General features: G+C 32.2%; 2 protein-coding genes across 3 annotated transcripts; one reads left to right on the top strand and one right to left on the bottom strand.

Moving 5' to 3' along the window:
- The first annotated feature begins 4,798 nt into the window (after positions 1 to 4,798).
- On the top strand, positions 4,799 to 15,203 carry LOC102609223 (NADH--cytochrome b5 reductase 1-like). 2 transcript variants are annotated; one of them, XM_006485504.4, is made up of 9 exons: positions 4,799 to 4,948; positions 5,038 to 5,179; positions 6,232 to 6,322; positions 6,440 to 6,517; positions 7,098 to 7,178; positions 7,273 to 7,362; positions 8,852 to 8,917; positions 9,020 to 9,106; positions 14,925 to 15,203. In XM_006485504.4, exons 1-9 carry the CDS (start codon positions 4,810 to 4,812, stop codon positions 15,015 to 15,017), a joined length of 867 nt encoding a protein of 288 aa, XP_006485567.3. In that variant the 5' UTR covers positions 4,799 to 4,809; the 3' UTR covers positions 15,018 to 15,203. The 2 variants fall into 2 exon arrangements, with proteins under 2 accessions (XP_006485567.3, XP_024956393.1); XM_025100625.2 differs by lacking the exon at positions 4,799 to 4,948 and adding an exon at positions 5,806 to 5,848 and having other exon boundaries at positions 5,048 to 5,179.
- On the bottom strand, positions 15,191 to 17,379 carry LOC102608939 (uncharacterized). The gene is made up of 3 exons (XM_006485503.2): positions 16,477 to 17,379; positions 16,230 to 16,334; positions 15,191 to 16,152 (listed from the first exon to the last, which is right to left on the bottom strand). Exons 1-3 carry the CDS (start codon positions 17,308 to 17,310, stop codon positions 15,265 to 15,267), a joined length of 1,827 nt encoding a protein of 608 aa, XP_006485566.2. The 5' UTR covers positions 17,311 to 17,379; the 3' UTR covers positions 15,191 to 15,264.
- Between the last annotated feature and the right edge of the window lie 8,121 nt (positions 17,380 to 25,500).

Here is a 25,500-nt window from a genome sequence, read left to right as displayed (position 1 = left end):
TCTGGTACTGTGTATGAGCCTTTAGATGTATGTTGTTGCTAGGTTTGCTTAAAGAACCTAATATTTAAAGTTGGTAAAAATATTTGAGTATATCGACGGGAATCCGACGACGTAAATTCCAGAGGCGATCTTGAATAGGCGCTAGTCTGGTCTGCACTGTCGGTAAACGAGTCACGTACTTCAAATATCTAAAATTTGACTACTAAAATTTGATAAAGCCGTCCCGATCATAATAATTGTTTAAATCAAATTCTTAATAATTGATTTCCAACGAAAGCACATCCATCCTTCGATCCTACATCATACTGGTATCAGAGCCATCCAGGGTTCGAGCCTCGGGGGAGGAATGGGCTTAATATATATCCCAGACTACGTGTGCTAGGGGCCCGCACCCTTGTGGTGACTCCTGCCCCACGCATGTGGGTGATGTGGCACTAAACGTGTAGACGTTACCTGGTCGTCCGGGTGCTCTTAAGTATAAAGTAGCGCCCCTCCTAACAGCTTAAGCTTTTGGGAGGATTGGTAAGCGCCTTAAGTGGGCTTAAGTATGAAATAGAAATACCTATAGTCTCTACACGCCATATTAGATACATCAAAGTCCATATTATCGAAAACCTTAATAGATCACTTTTAATTGGGCTTAACCCTATATGATAGTTTACAACATATAATTATTCACATATAAATCCAGCGTTGGAAAAATGTATAATCACTTAAAAAAAATCCAACAATCTCTCACTTGTGAACTATATGTGTAACTTGATAGTTATACTTTGGAAAAATAACCGTATGAGCTCAACCTTACTGTTATTATCAAAATGTATTTATAACAAATTCGGTCTATCAATCATACCAACATAGGATCAAAGCGACATTTGCTACAACTATCGTAACTCGACCTATTAATTGTCACTATACCAATATAACTGAATGACATGGATCATATGTGGATGTATAGCATGAAAATTTCATGAAATATGATCTTAACATACCTATTTCCAACTAGTCCACCTTAAACCTTAGTAAGATTAAATCGTATTAAAATTAGAGTGTGAATAAATCAATACTTTATTTATATAGAAAATAACCCGAAATATCCATAAACTGAAATAACTGAAAAAAGTCTAAAGTATAAGAGCATCTAAAGATACAAAATCCTGCTAAAGCTGAATATCTTTTAATGAAATGACGCCCACATGGGCAGTGTACTCATGAAACATCTTGGGTGGCAATCCCTTAGTAAGCGGATCCGCAATCATGTAGTTTGTGCCTATGTGATCCATAAACAACTATCCACTATGAACTCTTTCTTTAACAACAAGGAATCTGATGTCTATATGCTTTGACTTTGTCGAGCTAGCACCGCTGACTTATTGTCACAAAATAATTTGAGTGGTTTATCAGCATCATCTACTGTACGCAGCCTCGTGAAAAAATTCTGTAGCTAAATTCCATGATTGGCTGCCCCATAAAATGCTATGAACTCTATTGTTATAAGAAAAGAAGTTATAAGAGATTGTTTAGCATTCTTCCAAGAGACAGCAGCCCCGCTAGTAGATAGATATAACTCAAAGTGAATTTCATACTATCTTCGCATCCAGCAAAATCAGGGTTAGTACACCTAACGATCTGAAGCTGATATGACCTCCAATATGTGAGTATGTAGTCTTTTGTTTTCTGTAAGTACTGTAAGACTTGTTTGGCTATTTTCCAATGGTCTACTCTTAGATTACTTAGATATCTACCCAACATCCCAGTAATGTACGCACTATCCAGTTGCGTATAAACCTAAACATACATCAAGCTTCCTACTACTGACACATAAATAATCTTCTGTATTTCTTTTTCTTCAAAAAAATCCAACACTTCATCTCAATTTCTTCTTTCTCACTCTAAATTTAACTTCCCCCTTCTTTATTTCTCTCGATATAGCTTTAGTTTATTACTTTTGAATTTTGTCAGAGGCTTAGCATGGGACATCAAACCATGTACTCACAATATTGACCAAAATCTTGTTTATGAAATATTTTAAATCTAATTTTCATCAAGTTGTGCACTCACAAATAAAAGCAATTGAGGAAGATGAAGAAAGATAACTTAAATTAGAAGGAGAAGTAGTTGTAATATTGAAGAGGAAAGAGTAGAGTTGTGAATAAACTAATATCAATAGCCCGGGAACATGTGAGGACTAATGATATGAATGGCTGACTAGAGATGACCAAACAGACTGATATTAGTGGCCGACGAGTGACAAGCATCTGGCTTGTGAATTGAAGAGAGCAAAACTAGGGTTTTCTAAATTGAAAATACGGAAGGGGAAATGAAATTCAAGTTGATGGATTATGCCGAATATAATTTTTAACTTTATTCTAATTTTATGAAATATAAATTTTTAACCTAATTGGATGAATGAATTGGATATTGTATATCCATTTAATATCTATATCCATTCAATATCTAGTTGAATATTTTAAAAAAAATATCGATATTCATATCTAAAAGGCTTTTGGATGGATATTATCCAATCTAATTAAACTGGATATCCAACTTGAATTGAATAATTTGCCAACCCCAGTTACTTTAAATGCATCTGTAAATGTGTTTGCAAATGATTTGTAATTTATTGTCAGTGAATTACTTTTTGCTCTTCCTTTTCACTCTGACTGGTATAGAAATTTAAATGAAACAAATTTTTCACTTGCCATGAAAGCTCACGTCCATTTCCAATGGAGGACATTTTATCTCTCCCAATGGAGGAAATTTTATCTCATGGAAGAGATCAATGCCATCGGTGGTTGCCAATTTATTGTAGGCTGAAATTCTAAAAAGAATGAAGCAATTTTTGAGGATAAAATTGTAAATGCAACAAAAAGAAAAAGACAAAAGTGGGGTCTATTATATAAAAAGTGGGATGGAACTATCATCACCCTTTATTTTTTTAGAAAAAAAGATAGGTTTGGGAAAATACTCATATAGGCCGTTATGTATTCAATAAATAATACTAAAACTCTTTTTTTACCATGTTGCTCTATTATCCAAAAAGTTTACTTCAATATTTTATAATAAATAGAAATATATTAAAAAATAAATATAATATATATACATTTTAAAATAATCTTGATATTTAAATTTTTTTAAAATATTTTACAATCTATTACAAATCATTCAGTATTTAAAAATAAAATTTATAATAAATAGAAACATAATATTAAAATTTAAATATAAAAATGTTAAATTAATACTTGAGATATATTTTATTAATTGTAAAATCTACTTAACCCAAAGATTTATTTAAAATAAATAAAATATATAAAGAAATTATTTTAGATATTAAGACTATTTTAATAATGTCAGTCTACTAGATAGGTTAAATTATTTATATTAAATTTGTATTTAATAAAAAATTTAAAGTCAAATTTTTATCTACGATATTTAAAGAGTATGTTGGTCAAGAGAAGTTGATTTTTTTATTGAAATGTGAAGGATCTGCCTGGATATTTCGCCAAACTTAAGCATGTAGTTATCCTCTTCTGTCGTTTTTTTAAAAAGAAAGATGGGAAAATGGTAATGTCGACAAAAATGAGTACAAAATTTGTAGGGATCAATAAAGAAATTTGTTGAGTCGAAGCAAGTTATAGGTGCATAAAGAAACTTTTCAGGAGAATAAAGTGTTTGGGGCATAAAAAATTAATGAAAGACTCTATTCTTGACCAAACCCTATTTGTGTCTGCACAAGTGCACATTAGAAGCCGAAGCCTGAGTCCTTGTACGTGGGGTCCAGCTGGCCCAAGTCTTTTTGTCATCCCTAAATTTAACAATAAAATAATTTATAAGAACATGTTTTAATTTAAATTTGTATTCGATTGTTTATAGGAATATCTTTTAATCCAAAGGTGTAATTGTCAATTTTGCTTCCTGATTTGAAAACAGTACGTAATTCAATTGTCTTCACACACACACACACTATCTCACAATGACAACTTGATAATTACGACTAAATAATTAAAGTAAAGTACTTGTTTTGACTTATCATAGAATTTGAATGCATGTAATATTTATTTTCATAAAATGCTTTTTAACATAATTAGAACCATACAACTTTTTATTTTTTTTTAAAAAATCATTCATATTTTTATTAAAAAAACATATTATTTAAATATATAATGAATGAGGCTCAAGTCCGGACATCAGGTATTGATTGAAATCCAGACCAGAGCTTCTCTGCCATTGTATGTAATCCCCAAAATTTAATACAAATTTAAAGAAATTTCTTTAGTTTCTTTAGTTTAATGAAATTTTAGTCTGGACATCTGAATTTTACAATCGTTAATCTTAATATATTACTAGGGACATAATACGCAATTTCTTTTAGAATATTGCTCATCTGAATTACATTCTACTCCATTTCTTTCTTTGTTCGAATCTAGATCTCAATTGACATGACTATTAAATAATATTTGTCTTATTAATTTTGAAATTTTTATTTTTTTTTAATTGCATCTTATATCCATTAGTAAAGCCAAAAATCTTAAATTTGATTGTGGTTCATAAAGCTTGCATCCTAATTCCATCACATGAAACATGCACTTATTAGTTTGATTTGTGGTCCATAAAAATAAAGCCATATGGATGCATATTTACTTGATCTCTTCCTTGTTAGCTACTCATATTTGAATGCTTTAAATGCATAAAAGAGAATAATAAAAAGTTGAGAGGAACAAGTAAAGCATAAAATAAGACAATATATTATATATAACCTAGCAATTGTAATGTAGAAATATCCCTTCCTTCTATTTAATCTTTGGAAAAATGTTGAACTTTGAATTGTTGAAAAAGGATTTCATGCAAATGCAAGTTTCTCAAGCTGCGTTTTTTGGACTTTTGGTTGCGGTTGCTGCAATGATCATCACAATTGTTGTCTATCTTTGTTCTATCAAAAAATCCAGAGGTCAGATAATTTTGTATATTATATCACTTTTTTTTTCTTTTAATTATAAAATTGAATTGTTCTTTGAAAGAGAATTTAATTTTTTTCAGGCAGCTTAGACCCTGAGAATTTCAAAGAATTCAAACTTACTAAAAGAACACCAATCAGTCATAATACTGCAAAGTTCAGATTTGCACTTCCAAAATCCACTTCAATATTGGGTCTTCCTGTTGGACAACATATACTTTGCAGGTAATTAATTTATTAACTCTTTAATAGGGCAGGTTTAAGAGACACAATTTTCAAACACAAATTTTAAACTCTTGGATTAAAGAATAAATAAAGACCAAGATTTGATGAAATATTAATATTTTTTAATTTAATATTTTATTTTTCACCTCTCTATCCTCACTTCTCGGTTTTTATGTTTTATCTCTCATCTCTTCCATCTTTCTCTTTCTACTGTGTAATCACCCTTCGGGCCATGAAAAGCCAAACTAAAAACATGACATAACCACCAAAATCGTGGTTTCATTTTACTTCGAAATAAATTTAAAAGAATAGTTTCACTTAAATAAGTGTCGATCGTATTATATGTTGTAGATTTTACGTAAAAATCTAAAGTATAGACTAGATCTTTTATTTGTAACAACGGAGAAGCCTGTAATTTGTATTTTTTTAAATGTAATTAGTACCCATCGAGGTTTATTTTCAATGATTATCTTCAAGAATGAAAACTAAAAACCTAGATTTTGTACACCATGATTTTGCTAATAGGGCTTAATCAGCCACTGTTCTAAGTTCTCCCATCGCAAGAGCTTTGCTTTTACCTATTTTTCCTTTCTTACTGTATAACAATTTGATTCTTTTGGCTTAAGGATGCTGGATGACCATATCAAATACTATTCACAGGCCAAGCAGGTATGGGCACAATGGTTGAAAATTTGTTTTGGTGTCGATAGCTTATCTTGGTATGATAAGGCATTTTATAGCAACGAGATAGATACAGAAGATGAGAAAGAAGACAGTAGGAAGAGAAATTAGAGACCAATCACTTGATATAGGAGAGAGAGAGAACAAATCATAAAATATTAATTAGAAGAAGAGAATTTTATTTCTTAATTCATGTCATCGAATCTTGTCTCTTTATTATTCTTTAGTTTTAGAGTTTCAAATTTGTGTCTAAAATTGTATTTAAAATTTGTCTCGTGAACCTGCCCTTTCTTTGATTGTATATAATCAATATTTTATTAGATTTTTTAAAAATTAAATTTTAAAAATATATTCAATATGTTGATGAGCAGGGGGAAAGACAGTGAAGGTAATGAAGTTATTAGACCATATACTCCAATAACTTTGGATTCTGATATTGGTTACTTTGAACTAGTTGTTAAGGTAAATCTTATTTACAATGAAGCTCAAAAGAGCCACGTTTCTTTTTTTTTTTTTTGGGATATTCTAAAAGTCATACTTCATCAATTTAATTATAAAGTATTTTCTGCATATGAACAGATGTATCCGAAAGGAAGAATGTCTCACCATTTCAGAGAGATGCATGAAGGAGAATACCTTCCAGTAAAGGGACCCAAGGTTTCAAGTCCTTTAATTTAATTTTGAGATGCTAGCATTCCTATTTTAAGTCTTTTTGCCATTTGAATTGGATGTGCTAGAAATTCAGAATTAAGTGTCTAAGTAACACATTATGACAAAGTCTAATTTTTCATATATATTATGACTAGGTACGTAAAACGTGAGAGTATAGATCACCTTAATTCTAATACTATAATACTTAATTTTTTTAAAAAAAATTGTAATAAATGAAAAAGGTAATATTAATAAGGAAAAAAAAATAACATGAAAAAAACAAAATTATCCCAAAATGTCTTCAAAAAGTCGTTCTGAGTAGAAGTAGAGGTGGGCAATCCCATCTAGTGAACAAATTACCAAAAAAAAAAACTTCTAAATTTACCATAATATCAGCATATGAACTCCTCTCCTAATAATACGAGAAAACCTAAAATCTATCTCCTTTAGAAAATAATTGCAGCTAAGCCATCTATAATGAAGTGACAATGGAGGATTATATTCTTGGCTCATGAGAGTCGATAATTAATTGTTGGTGATATTAGCATGTAAGCAAAACTTTAAAATATTAATTGATGGTCAAAAGGGGCGCCTCAAATATAAAGTTGGGCAAGCTCGAGCATTTGGGATGATTGCTGGAGGCACTGGCATTACTCCAATGTTTCAGGTAAATATCGAATTGCTCATGCATGCAACTATTTTTTATTTTTATTTACAATATATTTATTATTTATTTTTTCTTATATTTATAATGTTTGCAGCTCACGCGAGCCATTTTAGAGAACCCTAAAGACAAGACCAATGTGCATCTCATCTATGCTAATGTTACAGTTGGAGACATTCTTCTGAAGGTAATTATTAAGTTGCTACTTGCTAAATTTTCTTCTATATTCAATACATAAAGTGTAAGGATATGTCTCTGTTGGTGGAGATAATTTGAGTTTGTGGATGGTTGATTATCTTTTTAAATTTATAAGGCCAAGGCGTCCTCTCTCTCTCTCATATATATATATATTCTATTTTAAGATCTTGAATTTGTTAAAATCTGGGAACACTATATGAGCCAGATAGTTTGATAATTTAATGGTATTATACTATTAAACCATATGCCTTAATAGCTTTTCCAAACTCCGCTAGAGGAACAAATCAATACTCTCTCTCTCTCTATATATATATTCTAAGGTGTGGGCGTCTTTTTTTTTTCCCATACAAACACACTATTAAGATATATGGTTTAATACAGTCAGTGCCCAATTCACTATAAAGGCATTAGGTTTAATAGGGTGTCCGTTATATACATACATACATACATACATCATATATATATACATATATATATATATATATATAAACAATCCATAACTAAATTCAGAAAAGAAAAATATTTACAAAAGATTACAGAGCGAAAACGTTATAGAATTTACTGATAGAGTTTGAATGAATAAAATTAGAGTTTTGAGTCCTTTTATAACAAGTCTAAATATCGTAAATTTACTAAAATAGGCAAATCCAAAATATAATATGATAATTAAATTCTCCTAATCAAAATAAGAAAAGGAAGAACAAACGACACTCAAATCCGAGTTCCAAAAAAAAAGATAAAAATTCTAGAAGAATCAGGAAAAATAGGAAAAATCTTAAAACTAGAAAACAACTAGAAAAGAATTAGAATTTCCGGCTCGACCACCAGGCAGAATGACTTAGGGTTTTGTTCATTTCGTCACACAAATTTCAAAACGGTATATTATACATCAAGAACGGACACCTATAGACTGAGTTATGGCCTCCAAAAAGTACCATTCTCATGACACGCAACATCCTACGTCAAAGATATAATTTATAAGTTTAGAAAAGATTTAACTTTAACTAAATTTGATCTATTCAAATTGAGACGAATTTTTATTTTTTATTTTGTAAAAAAAATTTGATAGGTTTTTTTATTTTACTTTATAGGAAATAATCTTTTTTTTTTTAAGTTGTCTTTCGAGAATTATATTCATGTAACAAAGTTCCATATAGGCTCACGCGATTTTGCTTTTGATTTGTTGTAAAGCTCTCTTAGTGTTCGAAATAGGGAATCATCATATACAACCCAACAACAATTTTTAACCATGCGATCGTGTCTTTCTACTAAAAAAAAAAAAGAATAAAAAAGGGATGTGGGATTCTAATAATCGTGACGCCCTATTGTTAGAAACCAAGTATAATTTGAAATCCTGGAATGTACAATGAATGTATTATGTATATGGAGCAGTCAATAAGCATATGTATATAATATTTGAATTGGTGAATGGTGGTGAATGAAAATGCATTAAAATTAGTTTCTAAAAATGTTTGCAGGACGAACTTGATAGCTTTGCCACGAACTTCCCAAACCGTTTCAAAGTGTACTACGTTTTGAGCCAGGTCTGTATATGCATGTTTCAGATTTTGTAACTTTTTTCCCCCCTGAAATAAACAACGTCAAATTATTTATTACAATTCACTGGTGATCCGACATTGTTTCAGCCCACTGAAGTGTGGAATGGTGGGATTGGTCATGTGTCCAAGGAAATGATTCAGATGCATTGTCCCACACCAGCCCCTGATATTCAGGTTTATTTAATTATTATTAATATCCCTTTTAATTTTCAAAAAAATAAATAAAAAGAAAAAAGGGCAAATTGGTTAGTTAAAGTTGAGTCCACAAAAATGAGGTACGTTGCATCAATCATTCATTTTATTTTTTATTTTTTTTGTCATTGAATTTACAACTGAACCCGATAATATATTGGCTATTTGTTGGACCAAAACCAGAAAGAATCCGATCTTGGTTCCCCAAGATCCACTCAAAATTCTCTGTAACCTAAGAGTGGTTTATAATCAACCCAAACTTTGATGAAGAAATAGACACTAAAGCAATTCGAAACCAAATCAAGACAAAAGAACCGAAAATACACACAAAATGGTACAAAAGAATTATAGTGGTCCAGCCACTTAGGTGACCTACATCCACTGTGAAAAGGAGAGCAAGCTTTTACTAATTTGGCCTTTACAGAATACAAAAGATGCTGAGAAATTGTCACCCTCTCGAATTAAAGCTAATAACAACTCTCAAGATTTTATATACAACACGAAATAGCTTCTAGAATCACCACCAGAAGCCAGCTCAACGTTACTGGGTTTGTTAGCAACAAACATAGAAAATTCTCGTGCCTTTCAACAGCTTTACCAGCTATTTAACCAGCTCTGGGACACGTGTTGCAATCACCTGAGAAACGCTGTCTTCATCTGCCGTTTTGAATAAGTTATGCACGTGTTGAATCACATGCTCAACTTATTCTTCTTGCTGACATAACAGCTCTGTCATCTAGCTCCCTTACTCGAGACAACCGACATATCATCTGATTTCAAGTTGCACAACCGACATATCACACATAGTCACAACTTTAGATTTGCGGTTCATTTCTCAACATTCTCTACCTTGAATCCAAATAAGTTACTCCTCATCTTTCCTTTTCACTCAACACCTGCAGTTTAGATCCTGCAAATTCTAGCTGAGTTCACACAGAACTCAAACTTGGCACTTGGTAAGGACTTGGTTAGCATATCTGCTAAGTTATCATTAGTGTGAATCTTCACTAGTTTAACCACTCCTTTTGATACTTCTAGCCTGACAAAGTGAAGCTTGATGTCAATGTGTTCGGGCTTCTCGTGATGTATTTGATTTTTGCTCAAACAAATAGCACTCTGACTATCACAATGGACTGTAACTTGCTTCTGCTCAAACCCCAAATCAGTCACCATTCCTCTAAGCCAGATTGCTTTTTTAATTGCTTCTGCTGCTGCAGTGTACTCGACTTCAGTTGTTGACAAAGTAACAACACTTTGTAAAGAAGCTTTCTAGTTTATGGTGCAGCCATTCAGTTTGAATAGATACCCAGTCAATGACCTCCTCTTGTCCAGGTCTCTAGCATAATCAGAATCCACAAAACCCTCTACACTGACTTCCTTCCCTTTATCAGCTCTGTATGCTAAACCATAGTTCATGGTCCCATTAAGATACCTTAGAATCCATACCACAGCCTTCCAATGTTCTTTTCCTGGATCAGCCATATACCTACTTACCACACTAACTGCATAGGACAAGCCAGGCCTGGTTAGAACCATTGCATACATCAAACACCCTACTGCACTTGAATATAGAATTGAGCTCATTTCAGCTCTTTCAGCATCAGTTTTAGGACACTGTTGAGAGGACAATCTGAAATGAGCTGGTAGTGGAGTTAGAATTGGCTTTGATCTTCCCATTTCAAACCTTTCAAGTACTTTCTTGATGTATCTCTGCTGTGATAATACCAAAATACCATTCTTTCTATTTCTTATCAGTTCAACACCAAGGATCTTCTTTGCTTCTCCAAGATCCTTCATCTCAAATGAACCCCTCAGTTGCTGCTTCAGAGCATCTATTTGATCCATATGTTTACAGGCTATCAGCATGTCATCAACATATAATAACAAATAGATCTTACTGCCATCTTCCACATCCTTATGATATACACAACAATCAAATGGACACCTTTGAAAGTTGTTCTCTGTCATAAACCTATCAAACCTCAAGTACCATTGTCTTGGGGATTGTTTAAGTCCATACAAGGATTTTTTAAGGTGGCATACATAGTCAGGTTTTTCAGGATTCACATACCCATCTGGTTGTCTCATTACAATCATTTCATCCAACTCACCATGGAGGAAAGCAGTCTTGACATCCATCTGCTCGAGATGCATGCCATTTACAACTACTAATCCCAACAAGATTCTTAAAGAAGAGTGTCTTACCACTAGGGAAAAAATCTTAGTAAAATCCATGTCTTCCTTTTGTGTAAAGCCTTTGGCAACCAGCCTGGCTTTATACATTTGTGGCTCAACACCTGGGATTCCTTCTTTAATCTTGTAAATCCACTTGCAGACAACTACTTTTCTGTTTGGTGGTCTTTTTATCAAAATCTAAGTGTGATTTTTTATTAATGATTGCATCTCTTCATCCATAGCTGCCTTCCATTTTCCTGAATCATCTCTGTTAACAGCTTCTGAATATGTTTTTGGTTCATTTGAGTCTAGTTCATGTGCTGCTGTCAGTGCAAATGCAATTAAGTCTACATATGCATACTTCTTAGGTGGCCTTATAACTCTCTTTTCCCTATCTCTCACAAGTTGGTAACTTTTAACACCTTGATCTTAATCTTCTTTAGATTCACATTCTGATTTTGAAATATTCCTTTCAGCTTCAGATCCTGATTCAAGTGGTTTTTTGTTTTGCAATTGAATTTAATGGCTCCACCTCAAAATAAGTCTTCTAATCCTTATTCTCATGGTGGTTGTTTTTTTATCTCTTCTAGCTCTGATGGTTTGAGCATTTCAGCCTCATTGAAGACAACATCCCTACTGATTATGGCTTTTGGAGGCTTCAAATCAGTACACCAGAGTTTATATCCCTTTACCCCTTCTAAATATCCCAAAAACACACCTTAAGAGCCCTAGGTTCCAGCTTCCCTTGCTTTATGTGAGCATATGCAGGGCATCCAAACACACTCATGTTTGAGTAGTCAGCTGGTTTGCCAGTCCAAAGCTCAATTGGAGTTTTAAAGTTGATTTCAGAAGATGGACTCCTGTTAACTATGTAGCAAGCTGTGGATAATGTTTTTGCCCATAATGTCATAGGCAACTTGGAATGAATGAGCATGCATCTTACTTTATTAACCAAAGTTCTGTTCATTCTCTCAGCCAATCCATTTTGTTGAGGTGTGTATCTCACTGTTTTGTGTCTAACAATGCCATGCTGAGCACAGAAATCCTCAAACTTCTTATTGCAAAATTTTAACCCATTGTCAGTTCTCAACCTTCTAACTTTTCTACTTGTTTGAGTTTTAACCAATGTCTTCCAATTCTTGAATTGGTCAAGTACATCTTTTTTACTTTTCAGTACATAAACTCAAACCATCCTAGAAAAATCATTAATGAGGGATATGAAATATCTTGCCCCACCTAAAGATATTGTCTGTACAGGCCCCCATAAATCAGCATGAATGTAGTCTAGAGTTCCCTTTGAGTTATGGACCCCTGTGCTTAATTTCACTTTTGAAGACTTGCCTAGGAAACATTCTTCTCAAAACCTCAAAGTCTCTATCTTGTCACTACTTATGACTCTCTGTTTTGATAATTCTCTTAAGCCTTTTTCACTCATGTGACCTAACCTCAGGTGCCACAACATGATTTTATCTAGATTTTGATTTAAGATCCCAACGTCCCCTGTGACAACAGTGCCTTGAAGCACATACAAGCCATTGTTCAAATTCCCTTTCATTAAACCATGGACCCTCTCATTACTTTTAAGGTGTCAGATTCAAGTTTAACAAGACAGCCCATTTTATCAAGCATTCCTAGAGAAATTAAGTTCCTTTTTAGGTTTGGTACATGCCTCACATCTACCAATTCCTTGGTCATGCCATCAAACATTCTTAGTCTTATTATGCCTCTCCCAATTACCTTACACATTGCATCATTCCCCATTACTACTAACCCCCCATCATAGGCTTCATAGTTAATGAATATATTGTTATTAGGGCACATATGAAAGGAGCAGCCAGAATCTAAGACCCATTTACCTCTGGTTTGGTCATTAGTCACAATGAGAACCCCAGTTGAGTCATAGCCATAAGATTCTATACTTTTTGATGCAACAACAGCATCCCCAGTCTTCTCTTGTACATCTCTGGATTTATTTTTCCTTTCAGGGCAATCCTTCTTGAAATGGCCTTCCTTGTGGCAGTGGAAGCATTTCTTATTCTTTGGCCTGGATTTGGATCTTTTTTGTTTTCTTTTGTAGCTTTCTTTCTTTTATGACCTTCCTCTTGCCATTAATCCTTCAGCCTCTCTTAATTCTTTCTTTGTAGCAACTTTAGAACTCAGTGTTTCTTTCACATCTATCATTGTAAGGGTTTGTTTCCCATACATGAGTGTGTCAACTAGATGCTCATAGGAACTGGGTAATGAACACAGTAAGATCATGGCCTTGTCCTTATCCTCAATCTTTACATTTATGTCTTCAAGATCAAGAATGATCTTATTGAAGGCATCAATGTGGTCGAAGATTGAAGATCCTTCCTCCATCTGCAGAGTATACAACTTTTTCTTAGTGGCTAATCTCTTAGCCATTGATTTCTTGGTATACAAATCTTCAAGCATCTTCCATAGCCCTGAAGTTGTTTTCTCACCACCAACTTCTCTGAGTACCCCATCACCAAGGCTCAAAATTATGGCACTATGGGCTCTGTCCAGCACATCTGGTAGATCTTCATCAGAAACTTTTCTTGGCTTCTTTGAAGATGATTCCTCACTAAGAGCTTCATCCAGACCTTGATGTACCAGCAAGGCTCTCATCATGAGCCTCCATAGGCGAAAGTCATTTTCACCTATAAACTTTTCCACCTTAAGCTTAACTGATCCCATCTCCAAGATTAAAAGAAAGTAGTGGAGGCTCTGATACCAATTTGTTGGACCAAAACCAGAAAGAATCCGATCTTGGTTCCCCAAGATCCACTCAAAATTCTCTGTAACCTAAGAATGGTTTATAATCAACCCAAACTTGATGAAGAAATAGACACTAAAGCAATTCGAAACCAAATCAAGATAAAGAACCGAAAACACACACAAAATGGCACAAGCGAATTATAGTGGTTCAACCACTTAGGTGACCTACATCCATTGTGAAAGGAGAGCGAACTTTTACTAATTTGGCCTTTACAGAATACAAAAGATGCTGAGAAACTGTCACCCTCTCGAATTAAAGCTAATAACAACTCTCAAGGTTTTATATACAATACGGAATAGCTTCTAGAATCACCACCAGAAGCCAGCTCAACGTTACTGGGTTTGTTAGCAACAAACCCAAAAATTTCCTGCGCCTTTCAACAGCTTTACCAGCTATTTAACCAGCTCTGGGACATGTGTTGCAATCACCTGAAAAACACTGTCTTCATCTGCCGTTTTGAATAAGTAATGCACGTGTTGAATCACGTGCTCAACTTATTCTTCCTGCTGACATAACAGCTCTGTCATCTAGCTCCCTTACTCGAGACAACCGACATATCATATAATTTCAAGTTGCACAGCCAATATATCACACATAGTCACAACTTCATATTTGCGGTTCACTTCTCAACATTATTAATGTATTTTGTGCCGCTGCGATATTTATTTGAATTCAAGTAATAAATGCTAAAAATTAATGTTTACTAATGTTTCTTTTGATTTTTAAGAAAATAAATTAAAAAGGGGGCAGAATTGGTTGGTTAAAAGTTATGAGTCCACAAAGATTGGCCAATATCTTTGATTCCTGTCCTTAAATTTACAACTGACTACGAATTGGCTGCAGATATTGAGATGTGGACCTCCGGGCATGAACAAAGCCATGGCTGATCATCTTAATGCACTTGGATACACATTAGACATGCAATTTGAGTTCTGATATTTACATCTCCCTATGCCGACGTGCCTCATCATGTAGTTAATAATAATTAAGCACACTTAAACGATAAGTTGAATTGTTTGTGTTTGATTTGATAACTAATGCAAGGAATATTGTATAAAATGTAAAATCCTTGTATATTGATAATTGAACCGAGTGTTAATTCAATGAAGTTTATTGCATTAATTAATTAGAAATAAAATAGAAATACAAATAACTATTATATGTATATACAGGTGATGAATTTTTAATTAATTAATAAACTTTCATTGGGTGGTGCGGTCTGAAGACCAAATCCAAAGGGGAAGAGTGGATCATAATTTTGGTCACCAAGGTTCATGGGTACTTGATCAATTCTTCTGAACCATGTTCTTGACAATTTTCCAGTGAAAGGAGAATCACCAAAAAGAGCATCAGCCACACCTTGTCCTTCACTTCCAGGAAGCCATGCAGCCACAAGAGCATCCATGGCCTCAACATAGGGCTCGATGACTAGCGGGCGGCCAGATACAAGCACAACCACGCATTTGGTAGCTTTGCAAACATTGTTAATTATATCAGGAGCTGGCCATGGGAGTGTAAGGTTTGTGTTATCACCCTTTGTTTCAGCATATGGCACCTCTCCTACAACCACAATGCCAATTGAGAAGTTGTTGTCCTTGACAAAGTTGTAGTCAGGCCTCTCACTGAAAACAACTTGTGTGCTTGGGTCAACTGTGGCATTAATGGCTCGAAGAATTGTAGTTCCTTCCGTGTAGTTATTTCCACTATCTCCTTGCCACTCAATTGTCCAGCCGCCGCATTGATATCCCAAATTGTCAGCATGTGTTCCGGCCACTAGAATCTTCGGCAATTTCTCTTCAAGTGGAAGTACAGGAGGAGATTGTTGCTTCCCATTTTTCAGTAACACAAGCGATTTCCTTACAGCTTCTCTCGCTAACTCTCTGTGTTCCTTGCAACCAAGTTTGTTAACAAAACTGTTATCTGCATACGGGTTCTCAAAAAGTCCCATTTCAAACTTGACCCTCAAAATCCTCTTAACAGCATCATTAATTCTCCTCATTGGGATCACTTTCTTATTCACCAGATCTGTGAGGATATTAATGAACTCGGGGTATAGGTAAGGAACCATGATCTGTACGTACATGGGGATATTGGATGGATTAATTAATAGTATAAGAATTAATACGCTGACACACACACTGCACATACCATGTCAAGGCCAGCCAAAACTGATTCTTGAACTGAGTAAGTGTAGTTGGAATGTGGTGGAGATGTAATCCTGTCAATTCCTTCCCAATCTGAGATGGTGAAACCCTGAATAATGTGCATCGACCGACAGTATAACAATTAATTTAATTTCAGTTAATTAATTAAGCAGATACATAGATAGATAGATATATTATATATTGACTGATGAATATATAGATGCATGCAAGCAAGAAAATTAATTAATTACCTTGAACTTTAGCCTTTCCTTGAGATACTCAGTAACCAATTCTTTGTTAGCATGCATCTTTTTTCCATTAATACTGGAATACGAAATCATAACAGTGGAGACGCGTTGATCCAACGCACTCCAGTAAGGAGGCATGTGAATATCGAACAGTTGTTCTGTGGTGACAATGGTGTTATTTTCATTAATGCCATTAACCGTGCCACCATCCCCAACATAGTGCTTTGCGCAAGCTGCCACCTTGTCCTTTCCACCAACAAAAGGTCTACCTTTCTTGACTTGCTTGCTTGGTGCATCTCCTTGTAATCCAGAGATGATAACAGAAAACTGCTGAACAAGTTTTGCGTCCTCACTGTAACTCTCATAGCACCTTCCCCACCTAGGATCTCTGCAAACCGCGATACATGGGGCAAAGGCATATGGAATGCCAGTTGCTCGAACTTCAAGTGCAGTTGCAGCACCAATTCTCTTAACAAGATTAGGATCTCTGGTGGCTCCAAGGCCGACATTATGTGGGAAAATTGTAGCTTTATACACGTTGTTGTGTCCATGAACAGCATCAACTCCATAAATCATTGGGATGCCAAGACGTGTTGCCATAGCTCCTCTCTGAATATCATTAACCATATCAATCCATTGCTGCGCTGTTGCATTTGGAGATGGCACACTCCCTCCGCCGCTCAAAACACTTCCGATGAAGTAATTCTTCATCGCATCAAAAGTGGCATTAACCCTTTCAATTTGGGTCATCTGCCCAATCTTCTCCGCAAGAGTCATTCTGCTCAATAAGTCCTTCACCCTAACCTCCACTGGCTGCTTTGGATCTTTGTATATCATTGGACCATCATTCCCATCGACCAGCAAGCCACAGCAACACCAAAACAGAATTCCCACTAAGGGAATCAAACTTCTTTTCGTCTTCATCTTTTATTTCTACTGGCAATGGGTTCTGATTAAGTCCGTTGCTCCACAACGTGAACAATTTCGATGGGATAAGACGCACGTACTTATAACCAAATTTATTTGCTAATCTTAGCAAGTTAAACATCCAAAATTAAGGGGATTATTTTTGCCTAAATAATAGGTCCAACGTGATTTATATTTAGATTTTAGATTTTAGACCACTAATTCTTACATATGAAAGTGAACTGTGATTTGCTAGTTAAAGTTTAAATGAAAGTTATTCTCCTATCTAATTTAGAATTAACTAATTTCTTATATTAGAATTATGATTTGGATTATCTCTTTATCCAAATTTTTGTAAGATTTTTTAGGGATTAAGACACGTGCTTTTAAGTATATCTAAGGCCAAAATTTTTAATTTACTATTGATTTTCCTTTTTAAATGTCGAATCAGATTGTTTAGTGGCTGATAGAGTTGACAATTTTTCCTACAAATCGGCAACTACTCGCCCTCTTAGACCACCCACTACTGGTAATAATCAGCAGATTTGATAAAACAAAACAAAACAAAACCTGCTGTAGTTAGCGGGCAAGTTTGGTAAACCTAGAGGATATCCGCGTTGGTATTAGCTACCACATTTTATTATTATTTTAAAAATTATTTAAGTTTTAGAAAATTGACAAGAAAATATTTATGCTAAAAATTAAAAATGTTAGCCCAAATTCTAATCCTAAACTTACAAGAAACCTCCTCCTGCTGCTCACTAAATTGCAAATCCCCTTACATTTTTGGTTAGGGTGAAAAATGACCCAAGAAAATCAATGGAGGATTACATTAAGGGTGGCTATTTGGGTCAGAATTCATTTATTTAATTCGATTCAATTAAAATTAAATGCATTTGGGTTTGAAAAAAATTAGTTCTGTTGAATTCAATTCTATTTACTAAATAAATGAATTGGATATGGGTTTAAGCTTACTAATCTATTTACTTTTTTAGTTTTTTTTTTATGAATGATACAGAGAAAATGTGAAATTATATTGAGAAGTCACTTCGGTTCAAAATATTTATTTTAAAGATTTTAATTCATTATCTCTATTGTTAATGGATTTGTAATTTTAAGTTAGGAACTTTGGAGTTAACTTTAAATATTATTGAGAATATATATAATTTGTACTAGTTGATTTTGCTTGATTTTTGCTGTCAATTAATTATTATTTGATATAGATTATTATAATTGAAAGATAAATAAATTTAAAAAAATCCAAATTTTATTCAAATTATTGATTAATTCTATTAAATGAATTAATTGGATATTCGTTTATCATCTATTTAATGAACGAATCGAATTCAAATACCAAATTGTCTTAATTTGTAGGATTCATCACAAATTTAATTTGGAATTATTTTGGCGTCCACATATATTAAATTGAAGGATCAGGTAATTCTTATGTATGTATACAATTTGAATTTATTGCCTGTTTGGTATGACTTATCTAATGGCTATAAGTGTTTATTTAATCCCATAAGTTCTTATCATAATTTTTATTGTTCTTTGGTTGTTTTTTGAGTAATGATGTAGTCACAAACTCTTGTACAAACTTATTTTGTACAAACTGATATGGCATAATAAGATTGGTTGAATTAAATATCACTTGGCCCACATGATTTGTTTTTATTATTTTATATTTTCATTCAACCAATGAATTAATGCCACGTTAGTTTGTACAAAATAAATTTGTACAAGAGTTTGTGGCTGTATCATTACTCTTGTTTTTTTAGTAGAACTTTTAGGGTTTAAATAAGCTATTTGTCGCTACTAGCAAAAGCTCAAATTTTGGGCTTTTGGGAGTAGAGGTTGAAAAGTTTTTTTAAATGTTAAAATATCCAAAATATCTTCTACTTATTTGACAATCTTATTTTATTCTTTTCATAACATAACTTAAAAAGACTTGCCTATTAAAGCAATTTCATAGATTTTTAATAAAAGTTCTTATTGACAACCAAATAACAAAATTTTTTTAAGTAAAAACTCTATTTGTAAAAGCTCGACTGTCAAAAGCTCTACTTAAATAAGATCTACTTGAAAAGCTGTACCAAACAAAAACTTTTAGGTATTGATTATGATATGTAAACAAGATCATTTCCATTACTAAGTTCAGGCGCTTGGTGTTCAATGAGATGAATCATGAGTTCTATTCATGCTTTCTATTTTGTGGTTCTTTTTTTGTTTATTTATTGTGCTTAAATTAGAGAATTTTTATTAGATTAGTGCATTTTATGTATTTGTTTTAATGTTTAAATTTTAATTTCTCTGTTTTAATGTTTAAATTTTAATTTCTCTTATATATTGATCAAAAATATATTTTAGTATTTCACGCTCTAATTTCTAACAGAAACCGTTACATTAATTTCATGAAGATCTAACGGTTTTCTTACAAAAAGACAAAGTTCTGCGTACGTTAACATAGCCAGGTCCCTGAAAGATTAATAACTTATAATGTTTAATGACTTTTGTAATATCTTCATAGATTAGGTTTAATAACTTTTATAATATCATCATAGATTAGATTTATTTAACACAATTTATGGTGACAAACAATCTATTAATCATAAAAAGATATACATTTTTAAGATATTGTATAATCTTTTGTGACAAAATATGTAGTTGCTAAACATAATTACTGGCTACAACACTATTTTGTAACTAAAATATTAAGTGTAAAATGACTTTTTTTTATTCATATTTCTATTGTCTCTCTTAGAAAGAAAATTATCAATTTGGACCAAAATTTAAATAAATTATAAAGTTAAAAAATAAAGCTGACATGGCATTATTAAACATTAAAAAATTAATTAATAACTATATATTCTCGGTATTTTCTCCTTGATATATAATTAAATAAAAAGAAAAACTTATTTTTGGAGTCTCTCAAATTTCTCTCAAACGCAAATTCGTCCCCACAAAATGTCATTAAATATATTCACTCAAAATTACCATGGTTTTACTAAAGTTTAGATTTCTTTCTAAATAAATAAATTACAAAAAAAAAAAGATTTCTTTCGATGCAAAACGTGAATATGGATGCAGCTTGTAATTGCGCATGTCTGCAAGGAGAGAGATTACTATGCTTGATTGACAAGGGCAAGAAGATTAGAAGACTCTAAAAATTGAGTTTTTTATTTGATTATTTTAATTTTTTTAACTTTAATAATGCCTCGCCCTAAATGGAAGTAGCCATAACATAGAAATATAACAAAGGGCATTGAAAAAGAAATTCTAATCATTCGATCATCATTGCATTCAATTGACTGCTCTCTTATATGTTGATTCAATGATATGTATGTAAGGCATCGGATAACAACACACACACAACAATGACGTAGGACATGACTCTTGCACCACACAGAAGCCTTAATTTAAGGCACGTGTTTGTCTTGAGTCTATAGTACATCATTTTGAAGCTTACAGAAAAAATAATATAACTTTGTGCTAATTCTTCATGTTGACCCAACAGATCATCCCTAAATTTCATTGTTTTAGACCTCAAATTGCAGCTAGAAGATATTTTCTTATTTTTCTAGTTTATTTTTTAATTTTTTATCTTTTTTTAAAAATTGGAATTAAGTGTTGTCTTTTTTATTTTCTTTATTTCAATTATTACAATTTTATTATAATAAATTAAATTTGGAATAACCTTGATAGGTAATTTCACAGGCTAAAACTTCATATAAAAGGGGACTAAAACGTTATTTTGTGAGAGTGTTGATGAATTGATAAAATTTTCTCTTGATGAATTCGTGTGTTCGCTATTTCTTGCTTATATATGTTTTGCATCACACAACACATCACATACTCGTACTAGATTTTTTTTATTTATTAAAACACAGTTTCAATTTTTATTACAGTTGATCATTGCTAACGTACTAATACAACATTTTGAGAAATAACTAATTAATAAAATTAGTGGCATGTCCCAGGGTTGACAATATATTGTAGGTACAATTAGTGTGAGTTTTCTTTTGCTTCTCAGCCAAACATTCCTCACTTATAAGCCGTAAGCAATCTTTATTTTTAGGTGATGCTGCAAAATTAATAGGGATTTAGATTCTCTCCTAATTTAATCTTTTTTTAATTTTTATAGAATATTTTGATATATCGTAATTAAATAATTATACGGATAGGATTAAATTCATTCTTAATTTTTCTTAATAAATATAAAAACTCACTATTTTGGGCTAATTAAAATTCTAAAACTAACTAAAAAACAAACTACCGTAAGTTTTTTTTTTTCATTTTCTTTAATCCTTCTTTTTTTCTTTTTTTCTTTTTTTAGTCGTCATTTTTTCTTTTCTTCCGTACTTGTTTCAATCATCTTTTTTTTTCCCCCCTTTTTGTCTTCTAGAAAACATGTTTGTTAAGATTGTTAATGAAGAGTCCACGAAATTAGGTCAGTTACATTGCTACCTTGAAATTACAATTCTTACTAAGTACATAAAACAAAAAGGCATAAACTTATTCATTTGAACACTATATTTAACAATTCGACAAGTTCAAAAAATGAACATTAGACATGAAAATGATAATTCTCTTATCTAATATAAAAAGCTTGAACCCGCTGTTGTAATTCAAAACGAACAACGAAAACTAATACTACAAAATAAGCATAAATTTCTTTAGTTGTTTTATAAAATTGAAAAATACTTACAGGATTGGGATTACAACATTTCGTTAATAATAAAGGAATGCAGTCATCCAACTGACTCAATTGGGTGCCTAAATTATAAACCAAAATATTATAAATCTATTTTAATATAAACTAATTTATTGACATTTGAGCCAAAAAAAAATGTTGATGTTGAAAATAAAATAATTAGTTAAATGACATATAAAACTCACCGGCAGTACCTCAAATTGTGATGGATTGTCGACCTTCTTTTTTCTTTTGGCTAAAACTTTCTCTAAATTGCTCTTAAATCTACGTTTTCTGAAGCTGTCTCTCTCTTCTCAGTCTATTGCCTATGGAAAAATTAGGGTCTTTTACACTTTTCATATAGATGTTGCTTCTTTGTTCTATAATGAGTGGATAATTTGTCATAGATACAAATTGTCTGCAATGGAAAATAAAATAAAATAAAAGAACAAGTGATAAATTGGTTAACTCAAAGAAACATAAACCTCTATAAATATGCTTTTAGTACTTTGAGAAACCAAATACCTCCCAATACAACTATTCATTTACCAAATAAAATATTCCAGCCTAACAATATTTACAATTATGCTAGTTTAGATACTAGCTTATAGAACTTGGACCTCTAAAGATTAGGAGCACAATAGAACATGTTCACAAGAATTATGTAATCACAGCAACTATTTTTACTTAGTTAAAACAAACTATAATACCAATTTCAAAAAGATAAAGATACCTAAGAATAAAATTATATAAAAATTTATTTCTTTGAAAGATTGCATCATTCCCTTCCCCTTAGAAAATACCCCTATCTTCAAGGGTAAATTTTATGAAGCAAATGTCTTCTCGCTTGCCCCTTGATCATTATGTTTTCCATTATGAACTTTGGATAAAGATCCTCTCCTAATCTGAGCTCTCATGAGTTTTTAAAGATCTTGTGTCACCTGTCTTTAAGTGATAGTGTATTGGTAGAATTTAACTTCTTTACTTTCTTTATTTATTAACTACCAATCACCCACATGTATTTATACTCAGGAAGAGATTAGATAAGGAGAGAATCTTGATCCATGAACTTTAGCTCTCTCCAGCACAGCATGCATACAGTGAATTCAATTCAAAAATTGAAGAATCTCCTTATTTTCTCATTGATTCCCCATCGTGATACCATTACTTTTTTTGCTCTCTACCTACTGCCATTAAAGGACTTGGTTTCCAATGACTTCGTCTTTTATTTATTTTTCTGAAAACCAAAATTCGGGAATAGAGATTTAGGTGTTGTGTTTATCAATATAATAACCAAGCTCTAATACCAAATGTTACAAATACAAACTATCTACAATGGGAAATCAAAAAAAAAAAAAACAAGAGATAAATGGATTAATTTGGAGAAACCCAAATAAAATATTCTAGCCTACCATTATTGACATTAATGCTAGTTTAAATATTAGCTTACAGAACTTGGACCTAAATAATATGAGCACAATAGATCTCATGTTCCCTAGATTTACGTAAACACAACAATTACTTTTACTTAGTCAAAATAAACTACGATAACAACTCAAAAGAGATAAAGATAACCTAAGAATAAAATTATATAATTATTTTTTGGAAAACTTCATCATAATTCATATTTTTTCCCTTCTCACCCTCCTTTTCTAACTATAAAATATTTTCAACCAATTTAGCCAGGTTACTTGCATGCATATTACTACTACAAAAATAATATTTACTAATACTACAATTACTGACATTTTGTAAAAAGTGTCAGTAATTACTTACATTTGTACTATTTACCTTATTTAACAAATAAGTATCATAAATTAATGATACTAGTGTGTCAGTAAATTGAACATCAGAAATCACTGACACTAAAGCATTAGAGATTAAAAAAAAATTATTAAAACTTGTAAATCTTCCAACTCGAACCTATGACTTCTAAAATTGAAAATGCTTAAGTTTGGTTCGCAAGCCACTAAGACACAAATATTATGTTAACAATTAAAAAACAAAAGACATAAGTACCATCTCACATCTCTTTCCCTTCATTCATAATATTGTGAATTAAAACATAGCAAACATAACTTACAAAATCTCTAGATCCACCACACTGCCGACACTCCCAAAACCTCTCTCATCACTGCTGTCACCATTTTCAACTAGCCATTGTCATCATCTCCCTTCACCAAGATCTAGACTCTTTTGTTGTCATCTCCACTGTCACTGATAGCTTATTTGCTCTTCTTCACGGTAATGGCCCCTTTTGTCCTTTAATTGTCTTCTATAATCTATTTCTTGTGTTGAACTTTTTATTCTTTCGTTGCAATTTTTATTATTGTTTTAAATTGTGCTGACCTCACCTAAAACAAAAGCTGGACTATCTTTGGCTTTTTCCATTTTATGTGCTTTGACTATTGGGATTTGTAAATGATGACCATAAAGACTCACATGCAGCAATCATCTAGGGAATTAAAAATTATAGATTTTGATACAAACAATAATTTTCTTGTGATAATGTTAGAGTGTGGGAGAAAAAAAAAAAACAATAGCCCACATATATATGTATATGTGTGTATGTGTAAGATTTATTCTTGATTACTCTAATGTAGTGTTAATTAATTAATTAACCAATTATTCTCTTGCATAGGAATATGATATATACAATTGATTTAGTATTTCCAATTTTTTTTATAATTTTTTTTAAAAACTGAAGAATATTCATGCTTGTTAGTTTTATGTAGTTGTCCCAAGAATGTGATCATAGAATTTTCCTACTAATTAGAAAATAAATTTTTAATTCTTGTATAAGATTTTGATTAGATGTGCGTTGTTACACTTGTTATAGTGTGCAAAAAATGTGTATTAACTTTGTATTGAAAGATTTGTGTTGTGGCCCTCCAACCCCATCAATAAAATGATAACAAACATCTCGTTGTAGATAATATCAGCCCTCTTGCTATGTAAACTAACAACAACTACAAAATAAAAAATAACACATTGATTATTTTCTTGCAACTTTTATTGTAGGACCTCTTACAATTGACAAGAGTGGATTAAGCCACAGACTAATGACAATAAACTAGGCAATAATAATGAAAAAATTGCAGCCAATTCTGGATATGTTGTGTTCCCTTTTTCAAGTATTTAGATCTTCACAGTTACTCTCCATACATGTTGATAATAATTAAATAATTATTTTATATCAAAATGCACTAAAAAACAAAGGGAAATCATTGAAATATGATATAAAAACATAGCAAAAAATGGACCTACATTTTATCCAATTATATGGAGTTTCAGTATTCTATAACTTAGCATGTGACATTGCTTGCAACATTGTCCATTTTTGCTCAGTTGTGACAGGCTTGTGGTCTTATATATTTGCTTTAATTTATTGTTATTGGAATTTTAGAATAATTTATTTTTGGCATGGATGG

This window comes from Citrus sinensis, chromosome 4 (genome assembly GCF_022201045.2).
Source record: "Citrus sinensis cultivar Valencia sweet orange chromosome 4, DVS_A1.0, whole genome shotgun sequence".
Lineage (NCBI taxonomy): Eukaryota > Viridiplantae > Streptophyta > Magnoliopsida > Sapindales > Rutaceae > Citrus > Citrus sinensis.
The sequence above is the reverse complement of the archived record's forward strand: the minus strand, read 5'-3'. Positions and strand labels throughout refer to the sequence as shown.

Coding starts and splice junctions, on each gene's coding strand:
- LOC102609223 (XM_006485504.4), top strand. CDS start 4,810: ATGTTGAACTTTGAATTGTTGAAAAAGGATTTCATGCAAATGCAAGTT. Junction 6,323..6,439: donor ACTTTGAACTAGTTGTTAAG/GTAAATCTTATT, acceptor GCATATGAACAG/ATGTATCCGAAAGGAAGAAT. Junction 8,918..9,019: donor TGTACTACGTTTTGAGCCAG/GTCTGTATATGC, acceptor ACATTGTTTCAG/CCCACTGAAGTGTGGAATGG.
- LOC102608939 (XM_006485503.2), bottom strand. CDS start 17,310: ATGATATACAAAGATCCAAAGCAGCCAGTGGAGGTTAGGGTGAAGGAC. Junction 16,335..16,476: donor AGGAAAGGCTAAAGTTCAAG/GTAATTAATTAA, acceptor CACATTATTCAG/GGTTTCACCATCTCAGATTG. Junction 16,153..16,229: donor TTTTGGCTGGCCTTGACATG/GTATGTGCAGTG, acceptor ATGTACGTACAG/ATCATGGTTCCTTACCTATA.